This window comes from Poecilia formosa, unplaced genomic scaffold (assembly GCF_000485575.1).
Source record: "Poecilia formosa unplaced genomic scaffold, Poecilia_formosa-5.1.2 Scaffold273, whole genome shotgun sequence".
Classification (NCBI taxonomy): Eukaryota; Metazoa; Chordata; class Actinopteri; order Cyprinodontiformes; family Poeciliidae; genus Poecilia; species Poecilia formosa.
In genome coordinates, this window is record NW_006800212.1 from 371,474 (window position 1) to 387,063 (window position 15,590).

The 15,590-nt window shown below is 37.6% G+C and overlaps 1 protein-coding gene across 4 annotated transcripts in view; it reads left to right on the forward strand.

Annotated features, from left to right (window-relative positions):
* Positions 1 to 3,826: 3,826 nt before the first annotated feature.
* Positions 3,827 to 15,590, forward strand: part of LOC103151179 (focal adhesion kinase 1) — a 59,367-nt gene continuing 47,603 nt past the window's right edge. Inside the window, exons 1-3 of one of the 4 annotated variants that reach the window (XM_016681225.1) lie at positions 3,958 to 4,082; positions 5,342 to 5,413; positions 13,735 to 13,761. Coding sequence is in view for 1 of the 4 variants with exons in the window: in XM_016681216.1 (XP_016536702.1) it covers positions 5,752 to 5,788; positions 13,735 to 13,761 (64 nt within the window). In the remaining 3 variants the exon portion in view is untranslated. Of the gene's footprint in view, positions 4,083 to 5,341; positions 5,414 to 5,439; positions 5,789 to 13,734; positions 13,762 to 15,590 lie in introns of those variants that run through there. The other 3 variants (XM_016681222.1, XM_016681216.1, XM_016681223.1) reach the window with 3 other exon arrangements.

Here is a 15,590-nt window from a genome sequence, read left to right on the forward strand (position 1 = left end):
TTGCTTTCAACTCTGTTGTGAGCATATTTTCACTCCCACTTCTACATATTCTTAAACTATGTAGAAATAATTTGACATGATAAAATTAGGCTTTGAGAATATATTTATAGAAATGTGTTTATTAAAAATTAAAAAAAAGAAGAATTGCATGGAATTTAATTTCAACTCCCAACAAGACAGAGAGGCAGATAAACCACTAGATGGAGTTATATGACAAATTTAGATGTCAAGTGTCGCATAGTGTTCTGTAATAAATCATGCAGAAAGTAAACTTTTGTTTCAGTCATGATTTTTTTTTTCTTACTGCTGTGCAATAAAGAACAATATGTACAACATAATACTAACTCTTTTGACACTCATATTATCCATTCATTTGGTGAATTTTGTTTGAAAATCTTAAACTATGTCAAATCCAAAACAAAAAGTATTTATGCATATACACTGACAATAAAGCTATTGCAATCTGCAACTGCAGTGGTCACAAATGAAAAACTGTTTCTTTAATCTATGGAGAGTTACGCATGTGTAAATACAGGTTGTAATCGTGGTCCACCTCGATGTAATCTTTGCAGCTTGAGTTTCTGAAAATCCATTACAAAGCCCTGAGCTCCCTCAAGTCAGTTTGTACATGTCTGTTCAGAGACTATCTGTGACATCAGTGTGTGTCTGCTGGAACTTGTGTTTGTATGGAGATTAGCTGCATGCATGTGTAGGTGGGACTGTTTGTGTAGGCCCATGAGTAGACGGATTGTTTTGAGCTTTGAGTGTGAAATGGCTGAAAAACAAATCCAAGGCAATATAATGACAGCCAGCATCAAAGTCACAATTATTTGGTTTATGCGTCCATTTATGCATGCGCGTAGGTCTGGGGGTGCATCTAGATTTCAAAGCTTCTTTTGTCTGTTGTTCATTAGACTGCTGTGATGAATTATTCATGGAAGAAGTCTCTTAAGACTTCATATAAACATAAGAGCTCCGTTCTTGCTCAGTGTGTAGGGCTCCTACTTGCATGTCAAGAGTCGTTTCATGTCAGTGTGTTTCAGTGCATTGAACTCATTGTAAATTCTGGGGTAAATGCCATAGATCCCCTTTCAGTGGCAAAGCACAAAACAAAGCTAAAAAAAAAAAAGTCATGAAAATTCAGAAGTCACATGAAATTTTATTTTAAAAAACCCCTCTAAAACACAATATTATTCTGCAAAAGAAAATCTACAAAACAACGAAAGCCAAGAAGAGAATAGTAAGCAAACAGCAAAATAGTAGATAAATTGAGGCTTCGATCAAGGCCTGCACCTGGTGCTGCATCATCTACCGGATGGGGCTTGCCCCAGCACTAGATGGCTCACGTTTGTGGCCTTGGTGCCAGTACGCTACCTGCTGCATTCCCAAATACACATTCCAGAGTTTATCCTCATACTGCAATGGAGTTTATCCTTATTAGCATAAGCAACAACACAGCTTAGTCATTACTAGCAGCTACACCCACCTCACCTCCTCGGCACTGTAGACAGCGCCATAAAATCTCTTCCTCTTCAATGTCAACTCCTGAGACCTTTACTGTGCCACCTCTTAGCAAAAATTCTTAGCATCACCCTATTAATCCCCATCGTCTCCTGGGGCTGTATAGAGCATACTCACCATCATCATCCTCTCCTGTGTGATCTTCATCCTCCTCATCACCATCCACTTCTTGTGCCATCTTTGTCTCCCTCATCATTGTCCTCCTTTCCTGCAGTTTTCTTTTTCTTTTCCTCATCACTATCCATCTTTTCTGCCCTGCTTCCTTTGTCATCATCGGTTCTTCTCTCCTGCACCGATGGCAGTATCAAGATGGTCTCTTTCATTGTTCTCTTCTACAATGACTATAGAGACATCTTTTCTGTTTCCAAAGGATTCCACTCATGTCTCTGTCCCACCATTTTTTGATGAGCGGCCCAAGTTGGGTCTCTGGGTCAAGCTCCTGCTCCCAAGTTCAACATCCATGGAGCACAGGTGAGCTTGTCTTTGTCTGAGGTACTCAGTCTTAATACCAGCAGCCTGCCAGCCATGCTCCCAAGCTGCCTTGGGTCTACGTTGGCCCTCTAGATGATTTCCTGAACTCCTTTGTATGTCTTAGTGGCAGTTCTCCAGGGAACCACAGATGCCAGTCTCCAGAGTTAATACATTGTTAGTCTACAGACCTCCTTCATGGGTTTCTCAAGCTTCCTAGCACCCATTCAGGAGTACACTTCTATCAATTGCCTCATTGACTTTGACATGGGCCTCTCAGACTCCTTTGCTAGGTCCAGAGACCTAATGCTAATATCTGTTGGGTTTGTTAGTTCTTTCTTGTGTTGTACTTACTGTATATTTGGTATGGTGTCTAGTATTACCATTGCTCTTTAGTTTTAGGTTTAGGAAGATGTTTATCTTAGTCACCTCCCCATAGTTATCTGCCGAGGTTCTTCTCCAGCTGCTCAAAATTCCTCTGATTAGTCACACCTGTCTGCTTCTCATCCCACTCATTAACCCTCCCAGTAGTTAAAAGGCTGTTAGTTTCCTCACCTCCCTGCCAGATGTTCCAGATGTCCATTGTGTGTTTTTCTGTGTTCCAGTTGCTTCATTGCTTCCAGTCTGAAGTTATCCTGTTTACAATACAAACACAAGTCTGTTATTGCCAAAAAAAACAGAAGAACAGAAATTTTGGTTTCATTTTCTTTTCATATTGAAAACCATTAAAATATATAATCACCACCACTGAAAACCAAAACATTCTGCCTGTTTTCTCACATATCAAGCTTTGCTAGAAACGTATGTTCCACCCTGTGAGGACACTGCCCATAGATGGTTTTCAGCATCTGGCTCATAATGCCATGAAAATCAAAACAACATTTTGAAAATACAAATAAAAGTTATAATCATATTAAAGTTATATTTTCTAAGTTATTCATTTTCAGATTATAGAACTGCAATAATAGCTGTATTTTCAATTTATTACACATCTTTATTAGTAGTGCCAATAATTCAGAAGGATGTCGTATAAGTAAGCTGAAAAATAAAATTTGTTTTGTTAAATAGGTGTTACACAACCATGTCATATATAGATGATATACCTACTCGAAAGGTTTAGTTGGGTCCTTTATTTTTCTGTCCTCTTTTCTGAAATGTTTTTGCCTTTTTCTCTTTTTTGTTGTCGTCCTTTGTTTTTATTTTTTGCTATAATTTTTGCCACTGTTTTTGGGGGGTATTATTGTTTTCTTTCGGTTCTCCATTGTGGTAATGCTTAATTACAAAAGATGAACAAAGTTTGGGAAAGGACATCAGTACAATAATAGTTACAAAACATATGAGGAATACATTTTTCCTGGTGATGTAAATTTAAGTTTCTATGTACTTTTCTGATTTTTACCACAGCAAAGAGAAAAGACATATTAAGAAAAATATTTTTCATTATTGCCATTTTGATTTTTTTAAAAAAAAAAGAATCAATTAACCAAATGTTTATCGTTATTGTAATTGATGCTGTTAGCACACTTTACCCCACTCCCATATTGAAATTCAAATTAAGGTTGATGAGAAACCTTAATAGTTACCTTTTAGAGGACCTTTCTGGTTATTTTTTCAACTTGGAGTAACTAATATTTTATTTCATATTTAATTCTTAAACATTGAGTGCAAACACGTGTCATTTTTGTCAATATACACAACATAAAAATGTCTATAGAATTGTTTTAAAACCTCTTAATATTTGCTTACATTTGTATTTTTACTGAGGGGTCGCTCTTATAAAAAGTCAGAGGCACTGCCTCAGATAAAATTATTGTATGTATGGGTGGACAGTGGGCCCCTCTCCTACAGCCAGCTGCTGCAGCCATGTTGTCGAAACCTGGCTCCTCCAGCAGCAGCAGCGCTGTCAGCTAACGTCAGTGGACACCAACAACCGGGCACGGCGCTGTTGTGGACGACAACAGACTGAGAGAGGGACCCAAGCGCCCGAGCCGGTTCTGTTTCCAGCGGATATAAATGCTACATTGACCGCTCCTCGCTGGATAAGGTGACCAGGTTCGGAGACAAGGAGCGGCCGGACCTCTGGGCTGAAGCGGGTGAGTATTGATCCCTCCTGGGGGTGGACTGAGTGGGAATAGCCCACTGTTAGCTCAGCTAGCTTAGCAATAAAGGGGGGTAACACACTGAGAGACAATGGGGTTAACGTGAACGTTACACGCGTGGGTGCTTATTTTGGGTGCTCGGAAACGCATTTGGGGAAATTGCCGTGGATTACCCTTCAGGAAATTCTCGTCCTTTTGAAATCACGAAGTCATTTGTATTCTCAACATACAAACAGTGGTGCAGTGGCCGAAACCACCCCTCTGTGTTAATCCCTTAGGTGCAAAGGTCCTACACCAAGGTGCGTTTCTGCCACGATGAGCAATAATATTCAGGCGAAACATCTGTTTTATTGTAAAGCAACTGGTTACATAGTCCGAGTATCGTTCTTGTGTTTAAGGATAAAATATGAGGAGCAGCTCTTTATTTTACCTGACTGTAAGTTTATGGCTTGCTTTCTGCCTTGCGAATCACAAAAACGACACAGACATCTGATGTTCCCTGAAACATACCAGTGTTTAAATAGATGTAGTTTCAGAATAAACAGAGAAACAAAAGACTAGTCTTGGGATGACAGGAATTAATACAAATGCAGTTGTAGTTATGATGAAGCTCAGATTGGTGCTTGGTATGGTTGTGATTTCTTAGTTTCCTTCCTTTGGCTTCTTTCAGTGGTTTTTGAGTGAGAGCTGTGCTTTTTCTTGTTTCCTCTCTGTGACTTTTGGCTGCGGTCACATCTTTCCACCTGCCTCCAGAGCCATCTCTGCATCCCCAGTTAAATCCTCTAGGTTATGGAAAAGGATGTCTATAAATGAAGAAAAACTATAAAGATTTACAGCACATTTTTACTGTTTTAAGAGACAAATAATGACTCACCAGCTATTCTTTGTACGTAGCAATTTTTTTCTACTAAACGTTCTACTAAAAATAAATAACATCTTTGTCCTGTTTGTCGTTGGAGGGGAACATATTTAGCTCGTGAAAGCTGAGTTAAGGAGAATTTAGGATTGTTTTTTTTTTCCTAAACAAAAATGTTTTGCCTAGAAATTATCTGAATCGTTTTTTTAGCCCAGTTCTATGGCAATATTGCACACTTTTTTTTTTCCAAAAATAAAACATTTTTACACCCAAAGCTCAATCTACAAAACTAGAATTTCAAAGGGGACTGTCGCAGTGACTACCTGATGTTAGAAAAATGTTCTATTAAACTGAAAATCTGTTTATTTATTTCACTAATGCTCATTTATATTTGTAGGAGGATTTCCACTGAGATTGATTCTGTCAGCTTTCTACCTCCTTTTTTACCTTCAGTGCCATAAGGAGGCAGGTATGTGGATGTCACTCAGCACTGAGGATGATGGTGGATTAATCATTCCCGCTGTGGTGGAGCGATAGGGATGAAGGACAGAGAGTCGTGGGAAAGATGGGGAAGCTATTGAGAAAAGCGATGGGAAGTGAATCCAGAGGGAGGAGGCAGCTGTTTGGAGGTGAAACTCAGCCCCCAGGTGTGTCAGTTCGAAACGATTGTAGGCGTGCTTTTTCCCTCCTCCCCTATAAGTGACAGCATACCGTGCAACTAGGAAGTGGAGCAACAGGAGAGGTGCACATACGGACGTTTGGAGGGTTTCTGGTGGAGGTGTTATCCTCTGCTCATCGATCGCTGACATGCAGTTCTGGGACTTTCTGGGCTGCACCAATGGAGGTATGTGGGCGGGAAGCTTTACTCATGGCTGGATAAGTCTGTGTTAAACTGCTCTGTGATAGCCAGGTAGAGGGGCTCTGGCAGGCTGAGCGCTGGAAAGGAATTTGTGCTGCTCACAGCCATGCAAGCGGTTGCATGCAACCCATCAGGCAGGTAGAGAGCAGAGACAAATAAAGACGCATGAACGTTGACAGCCTGCTCTGTTTTCCTTTGACAAACCTGGCTGCTTAGTGTCTGAAACAAGTTTGACAGATAAATTAAGTGGCACAATTTTTTTTTCTTCTTCTTCTTTTTTTCACCTGAATAATCTGGATTCTGGTTGCCTCTGTGAACATGTGTTGTCCTGTCAACAGAGAACGCTCTTTTATTTTCTAGTGAGCGATTTTAAATTACTCCTGATCTAACGATGGGACACACTGCCAACGTCTCCCTTTGAAACTGTGAGGAAAGTCCATTAAAAAGTGCCGAGACTTCATATATTGAAGTAATTTGAACTTTAAATGAGTAGTCTTCACCCCTCAGCTTTTGATTATGTTTTGTGTCCCGAGGTTACCTTTTTCATCTAGGATCTATTCTAGCATAGCGGTCTCGAGGCTAATATAGATTGGAGATTTTTTTTTTTTAAATTGTTGTCCAGAAAGACCCCATAGAATCAGACCTTTTCACACATGTTCATGCCTGTGCCTTTATTTATGGCTAACACGACAAAACAGCAACAGCCCTCAGCTATCAAATGTCATTGTCGATGTGAGAAATAATTTTCTACACAAACCAACTTGAGGCCATTTTTATATATAAAGTAAGAAGAACGTGTAATTCTTGGACACAAGTGGCCCTCAGGGAAGTGAAGTGAATGTGCGGTGCGTTCGCGTCTACGATTGTAAGACATTGAAAACAAACACGCCCTCTTAATCTTTTAAGATAAAACTGTGCCTTATAATTTCGAGTAAGTTGCGTTGTTTCATGTCTCGCCTCAAATGTGGTTCCTTTATCGCGCTGCGTCGGATCCCCCGAGCAGCTCTGGCTCCAACACCCATCCTGTGCCACGGGCTACGTTTCCTGCTATTGCACTAATAACTATGGCTAAGAGATACCTGACAGTTTGTGTCATATTCTTTACACTTCACAAGCTGTGTCGTAAACAGACGAAGAGGAAACGGTTACCTATCTTTAAGTGCAGCATCCATCTGTGAAATTCCCATGAAAAGGCAGTTGAATTGTAGTTGTATATAGAATTTAATTACATTTTAAAATTTAAGGGGGGGGATAAAAAATTACAAGAAGTCTTATAATTAATTTGTTGGATCTATGTTTGTCATATTTTCCACAGTAGGTAGCCTGGAGTTATCAGTGAAAAGTGTGGCTTGAGGCAGACCTCCTGCTGCCATCATCAGTCAGCGATTATTTGCATCCATTCCTCACTGTTTTGCATAAGTTATTCAATGTGGCCGCGACTCTGTGTTAGGTACCGAGATTGTGTAATTAATAGTAAGCTAACTATAGTAACGAGCATTTTATGCATTCATTTTTCTTTACCTTAAAGCGCTTTACTCCGCAAAAGTCTTGAAATTTTCAGAGTTGTAATTTGTCTTAAATTTGCCATAAATGCAATAAGTAAAATGTCCCATTAATGAGTTGGTAATTTCTCATTTTATGTCATTTCACTAACCCTACATTTAAATGAATAAATCAGATAAAGAAAAGAAAAATAAAACTTTTCCTTAGGGTGTCATAACTTTTTAAAATCAGGTTAATAGGGTTTTAGTTGAAAGAATTCATATGTGGAAGTGATATATAATTTTTAATGTTTGCTGTTTAACACAGTGATAATAACCTAAAATTTCATGTCCCACATTTTTCATGATCAGTTTTTAAATATGTCATTGCCTTTGAAGTAATAGTTATTTTGGCAAATTGTACATGTAGATGCTCTCAGTTTTATCACTTTTGCAGTCAACTCCGTTTCATTTTTACATTCTACTCTTTTGTTAACATAAAGTTGATCTTTTTGTTGAGATAGTTTGAATTACCAGGAATGGGTGACAAGGGCTCCAACTGTTATGAGACTAGAAAATATAAATGTATACATTAAAAAAGAAAAATAAATTGAGCAAAAAAAAAAAAAGAAGTATAACAAATTTTCTTATTGCAGTATTTTGTGATATTTATCTCAATGACAAAGATATTGATGGTCAGAGGCGTTAAAAAGTCAATAATCTTTTTATTTAGAAATCTACTTGCCAAAAGCCTCACAGATGAAGAATTGTTAAAACCATACAACCCATCTGTTATTTAATAGCTTACTTTAACACATCAGTAGCATAAGTGGACTGTTGAACATCACATAACAACTGTGTTCAATCATACTTCAAACAAACGCAGTATTTGGCTTTGCTCTCATTGAACTAACAGTGGAAAAAGTTAGAGGTTAAACCAAATCATCTATTTTGGGGGTTTACAAAATGATTAATTGAAGCTTATTGTTATTTCCACAGATGACACATTCTTCATGCTATGATTTTTTCCCCCCCACAATAAACAATTTAAGGACGCCGTATTCTCATTTTATTAAATTGTCCTGTGTTTAAGCAGCAAATGGTGCATTGTAAGTGAAGAAAGCTCTGATTTAGTCTTGATTTATGATGAGCCTACTCTTTCTGTCAGAGAGAGAACTCGGACAAAAAAAAACATCAAAATGTTAAACTGCATCTGACTTGGATTTTAAACGAGAGCCTCCTTTGTGTCTCGTCGAGTGAAAGGGTTTTGTTTCAAAGGAGAAGTGTGAAGAATCTATATGAGTAGATCTGGGCTGAATCAGAGCTTGTGCAGCCTAAAATGAAAATCATAGTTCCTGTTAACTGTGAAACACAAGGAACTGCTAAGGTTAAAAGTTTATCCTTATTCATCACCAAACTATTGAAATTTTCCTTTGTGCGAATGACAGTGAAAGGGGGCACAGTTTGCCACGCATACAAACAGAGCTGACACTCGTTTATTGGACTTGGCTCAGCAAAGGAACGTTATGCACTGATACACAGAACCTAGAAAGTGTTTCTGCTTTTGAACATGATGGCAAAAATTAATCTCAATAAATTAGAAATGTTGAGGTTCTTTAGTTATTCTAAAAGAAAAACTAACAGATTAATTACAAAGTTTATATTTTTCTAGTTTTTGTCAATTTTCATGACTTGCAGCTAATTAAACCCAAAAATCTATTATTCCGGCAATTAAAATATTATATAAGAGCAATTTAAAATGATGTTTTAACAGAGAAATATTATGCTATGGCCTACAGGACCATAAGGATTGTTTAACAACAACCCTACACAAGTCAATTAACGATTAATAGTCTTTGCTAAAGAAGCTGGCTTTTCAGAATACTGGATTCGTGCATATATTAATGGAAAGTTTTGTGAAAGGAAAACATGTGGTAGAAAAAACAATGTGTAAACTATAATATCAGCAGCCTTGGGAGAAATGAGGAGCAAAAATGGGGGAGGTTGCACCAGGAGATGGACTACAGCTGTTGCCTTCCTGCTACTGACGTTGGCTAGAAATTCACAGATCTCAGGAAAAAATAAACAAAGATACTCTCAAAAACAGATATAATGTAATGTACAACATATTTTCTTATTTTATTCCATAAAATTGACAGAGGCTAGGTTAATGACAGAGCTGGTTCGGAATCTAATAAACTTGAATTGCTGATATTCTTTGGAAGTTCAGCACTGCGTTAAGCATTATTGTCTTTTTTCCTCAGTCAAGAAAAAAAGCAATGTAAAAACACCTGAACTAAAAAAAAATAATAAAAAAGTTATTTTTAACGTTAAAACACAAATATAAACCCAACAATTTAATGGTAGCTCAGTATGTTTTAATGAGCAGGCTTCCTGGTTGAACCAGTGAAAGGTCATTGAGGCAAGCCTCTGCCCTTATTTGCATCCGATCTTCACTGGTTTGGTTAAGTTATTCATTGTGGTCAACTGAGGTTGTCACGGCGCAAATATACATTTCTGCGCAAGGAATAATGTGATTCAGGGCTAATTTTTAAACATGAGGGTGTTGCAAGTGTGATACACCCTTGCTCTGTTTGCTGCTAAGCTCTTAAAGTTAATGCATGTCGATATGTTTTCAGCCTAAGATGAAAAATGCAGATGTGAAAGAGGGCACTGATAATGTCCGTGACATTTACAGTCTTTGCTGCCGTGTTAACTCTTCAACTGTTGCACCTCATTAAAGCTGTGGCTGTTTTCTGGAAGGGCTTTGATTTCTGCTCCGAAGTTGCGTTGCACGTGTGTATTAGCGAACGCCTCCGTGGCGAACTGAACATTGCAGAGAGCAGCTTCACAACACTGCTGTTGTTGTTTTGATGAGAATGCAGTTGTGCAATGCCCTCAGCGTTGAGTCAACTTGCGTAGCCGTTGTGGTTGGTAGCCAGAGGCAGTAGATGTTTTTTCTTTTCTTTTTTCTTTTTTTTTCCCCAGTAGGAGATAGAAAGAAGCTAAGAGCAGAAAGGGGGTGTGATAGAGTAGGAGGAAAAGAATCATGCAACTGAAAATGTATTTATTTATTTTTTTTTGCCTCTTGTAGTATAATAATGTTTCAGTACCACTTTTAGGTTCTGTTTTTACAACCAAAGATCTTCATGATTCAAAGTGAGTTCGTATCTTTAGATGGCAAGGTAATGTTTTTTAAAATACTCACTTAAAACTGCATAGGAAAACTCATGAGGAAGATGAACATGCATTTCAGCTTTAGAAATTAACTTTTTTATTTTTTATTCTTATTTTTTAAATCCAAACACCAAGAAACAATGCAAGCTGAACCTGCTTCCCGGTTGCACTTCACTTCCAGGTTTAAAACTTCCCTTTCTTTCCTTTTTGTTGTTTGTACTTGTTTGTGGCAATAAGTGGATTATGTGATTATAGGAAAATGTGACGTGACGAAAGACATGCTGAGCATTCCTGAGATTGTTCAAGAATTGTGTCACTTGAAAGAAGCTTAAAAATAATTGTTCTGACATTCTTTGAACACATTTCTTTGTTTACTCCACTCTTTATTACTCTTATGGCTTAATTCCCCCCAGCCAAAATACACTTTCAAGATGATAAAAAAAATAAAATGGATGTTGTTGAGCTCTATTCTCCTGTATTGAACACCTTACATATGATTAAAGCAGCTTCCAGAGACTCCAGTGAGTAATATCCTCAGTGGAGCAACTCTGCGAGCCAAATTTAAACCCAGAAATATTACCGGATTTAAGCGGTGATTCTGCACTGCTGTCTGATACAGCACTTGGGAGGGGGGGAAAAGGAGCAATCTCCTCTTTTCACCCAGTGGACTGCCGTATGTGTTAACACGTAAATAGTAAGTGATGTTATTGTTGTTGTGGTGCCTCTTCTGAGCTTTAAAGCAGAAGGCAAGCCAAGTAAGGGCTGCATTATTGCCACCAGCTGGAGCGATGTGTAGCCAGGAGTTATGTGCGCTCTGTGTCAGTAACTGGTTGTGACATCATTACGTCGATATTGCCATTTGACAGGACGCTTTATATTTTCTTCATGAGGTGGCGCAGCTCGACAGTGAGCTTCCTCTCTCTCCTGTCGGGGGAAGTCATTGGTCTGCATCAGAGAGGCAACTTAGCAAATTACCAAAGCTGATAAAATTGAATTAAGAGCCACCAACACAAGCATAAGTTGGAAAAGTAGTGGATCTTCTTGCTTTTTTTGATTAAATATGTTGCAAAACACACATAAAGAAGAGAATTCAGTTTCTGCCTAGAAGAATGCTTCTGTTTCTCTCGTCTAGGCGCAGCACTGTAGGTTTCAGTACCTTTTTAAACATACCGAGCCTCCAGCTTTTAAATTAGTGGATAGTTTTCCTTTCTAAATTACACATGAACGGCCATTACAGCGAGACATTGTCTCGATTCATCTGGCTCCGGTCATAAAACAGTAGCTGTAAGAAGAATGAGACAATGTAGTCAGGCATGGATTGACCTACAGATTGACCTACCTAGATCTTAATTTAATGATAATCTGTGGGATTGGTGGGAAACCAAACAGCTGGACATTAAGTTCACTTTAGATCTGAAATAAATGCAGTTACATATATCTTTTTTTCTTTAACTAAGAAAAATGAAAGATGTGTTGTAACCCAAAGCTAAACTGGTCCAAAAAACTTTAATATAATCTATTTTGCTCTGGTATATTATGTCTTTACATGTGCCATTATGAAATTGAGAATTATAATCCTGTCTGATTACTTATTTGCAAATTTCTAGCAAGAATTACAGCATTTTTTTATGCAACACGGGGGTTGAAAGCATCCTCCAACTACACACTCCAGACTTGAACTGTTTGGATTTTATCCCACAAGTATTAAAAGACAAAGCATTTGCATCCTTATTAGTGCCACGGTCCTGCTTAGTGGCTGTTGCTTAGTAACAGGAGTCAGCATAGACTCGCAGTGTAGGACATTTCATCAAGCTGCTCATTTCGGTGTCATTTTTGAAAAAGAATACGGCAAAGCGTTTGTGAGGGCTCCGATTAAAGTCGTGGTTGGAAGGAGACTGAGGTCAGGGAGCAGATTAGAGACTCGGTGTAAAGTTATGACTGCATGACGGAGCAGATAAATTCTGTCCAGTCATGACTCTCGCCTCGTTCCACCTGAGTGGGAGACCCCAGCACATATGGTGTCCTCCTCATCCTTTTCAGCTGCTGTGTAACCGGGTTGGTTTGCACTGACCGGCGTTTAAATAACTGGACCTGCAGCGTGTGATTAGATGCTTCCTGTCAATAAGTCGGGTTTATTGAGCAGTCAGGGTTTCAAGTCAGCAGAGTACTTTTGGATTTGCTCATTAGTATTACTCATTACCAGGACGTTTTGTGTAGACCAGAAAATACTGGAATTTGATTTCAATATTTTCCAGGTCTGGATAAATATGGAAAAATAACATGACTTAAAGAAATATATGAATTTTTAGAATTATTTTCAATCTCTTTTTCCCCCCTTACATCAAGGTCTAATAGTTGTGACACTCTTTCCTTGTTTTCCTCCTTTCTATGTTCCTTGTCTCCTTCCTTCCTCCCTATTTTCCCCCCATGACATTTCCTGTGTCTGTGCCTTTCTAAGATTTTTCTGTCTTTCCTTCCATCTTTGCGTCCTTCCACCTTTTCTTTGTGGTCTGCTTCTTAATTTCCATGTGTTCTTCCTGCGTTTTCGTCATTTCTTTTTCTACCTTTATTATGCCATTTTGTTTTATCCTTAATTCCCTTATTGTTTCATTTTGTTTCTTTGCTTCCTTGTGTCTTTCCTTCCATGTGTCCTTTCTGCTTGCCTTGTTCTATCTTCCTCCTTTCCTTGTGTCCGCCCCCCGAAACTTTCTTCTTTCCTATATTTTTCCCCTTCTTTCTTCCTTTCTTTTTCTTCCTTTCTTCCTTTCTTTCTTTCTTTCTTTCTTTCTTTCTTTCTTTTTTTGTCCTTCCTTCCTTTCATCCCCTGGCTTTCCTATTTAAAACCTGTCTATTATAGAAATATCTGCTATAGTAAACTTTATGTTTACTTAGTTTTTTCCCCCCCCAGAGTTCAAGGTTTAGTCTGGGAAAATCCCTAATTGATTTTTCAAATTAGAAAATAAAAGAAAGTAAGTTTGCCTTACTTTCTTTTATTTTTTTCTTTTTTAATTTGACGTTCAGCCACTGTAAACCCGCGCAGGTTTTTTTGTGATCAGTGTAAGATGCCGTTTTTATTTTAAGGAATCAAAGAACAGAACGTCCACTGCACACTGTGAATGAATTATGTGCTACGTAGTGTGGTGACTCATTTATGCCACAGCTCCGTTGATTTACATCCTGTCACTGTAAATTATTCACCATGTAAAACTCTTGCATGTTTTACCATCAAGGCTAACAAAGTAAAATGTTTCTTTCATGTCTCCTCTTTTCCAGACATTTCCAGAATATCTTATTATGCTGGTGAGTACAATTTTCTCTTATGTGCTGTATATTTGGTGTATATTGTTTTTCTATTTTAATGTATTTGGGGTTTTTTTTCTGTCAGATTATAAATGGAATCAAAATGGATTAGTTCTAGCTGCAGATCACAGCCTGGTGCGATGTTAAATTACATTTCTCTCACACACTACCCTTAGGGGGTTGCTGCATGTGTGTCCAGCTCTGTTTATGGTATAAACATTTCTTCATTTTCTTGAATATGTATTCTTTTCGAAGTTTGTCAGGAATTTAAGTCAAGTTTTAAAATAAAATAAAAAAAAAATTATTTGTTTAATAAAATTCTGCAGTTTTAATCTGCATGAGTCTCAATGAGGTTTGGCTGCACTGTTTTACGGAGCATATTGGGGATGAGCTGAAATAATTTTAAAGGTATAGATTAGCCGTGTAACGTTACTCTCAGCTCCATTCTCTCTCCTTGGTTGTTGCTAGGTAACCGATGGTCCTGCAGCACATCTTCGATCGGGATGTTGAGAGCCAGGAAGATTTTATTCCCAAAAAAGTACCAAGGCATTTTTTAGATTTCCTAGACTTATCTTTAGCAGATCTCTTTGGTAGAAACATGGCTACAGCCAGATCGGTTTCTGACTTATGAAATGACAGCAGCAGAAACTTGTAGCCTCGACTGCGGCTGCTTGAGGTCTACAAAGGTTGCTATAGAGCCTTTAAAACTATTATATATATTTTTTGTTTTCTTTCAGTAAACTATCAGAACAATATTTTGATTAATTAAACCTCCAAAAAGCGATTTAATTTGTAATTAATGGTTGTTGTTTTTTTACTGAAAGCTTTCACATTTATTGGATTTGAGTAAAATGTAAACAATGGGTTTGACTTTAAGGAATAAAATATGTGTAAACATCCCACATGCAGCATGATAAAAATAAATAACATCAAACTCTTATTATTTAGATATTTTATCTGTTGATACTTAAACATAGATGGGGCTCAGTTCAGTCATTACAACTTCAAAGAAAACAAAATATGTTTTGATTACAACCTTCAGCGTAGACATGCTTCATATGAATTAAATTATGACAGATGGGAGATTACTTTGTCCCAACTCTTGGCTTTAGCAGAATCCGTTTGACTGCTTTAATACCAATAAAGATTTTTTACATCAAAATCAGACATGAAACTAACGGATGTTTTATTTTTTATTTTTTTATTAGATATTTCTTTATTATTTTTTGTGTCTCATTTGACATCAATCATGAACCTTTTAGTTGAATGAAAATTAAATTTAAATTACAATTTTCCAAGGGAATGACTAATTTTGTGGCATAAGGGATTTGGAAATGAGTCAACTTAAAATACTAATATGTTTTTTTTTTTTAACTCATTACATAAAACATTGCAGTTATAAAAGTGTCTATTGTAGTTTTATTTTCAATTAAGTAACATATTCTTATTTTTTAAAAGCCTTTTTTATTTTTACTGTAACAATAGATTACAGTACACGACTCGACATCCTCCAGTTGAAGACAGTTAATGTTTTGCTTTCTAAATCTCTGCTGTCACATGTTGACTGTCTTCTTGTGCTTTGTCCCATTTGAGGGATTGGATGTGGGAGGATCCTCTGCTAGAGAAGGGCTCATATGATGCAGGAGCAGGTGATGCATGTCTGGAGAGGAGGAGAGACAGATGAGAGGGAGGGATGACTTAGAGAAACAAACACAAGTGTTGAAAGAGCTCAGAGTGTTTTAAAAGCTAAGGACGGATCATGTTAATCCCTTAAATATTTTTGCAAACCCTCTGGCTTCCTGAGTATTGCTTTTGCTGTCATACAGCTA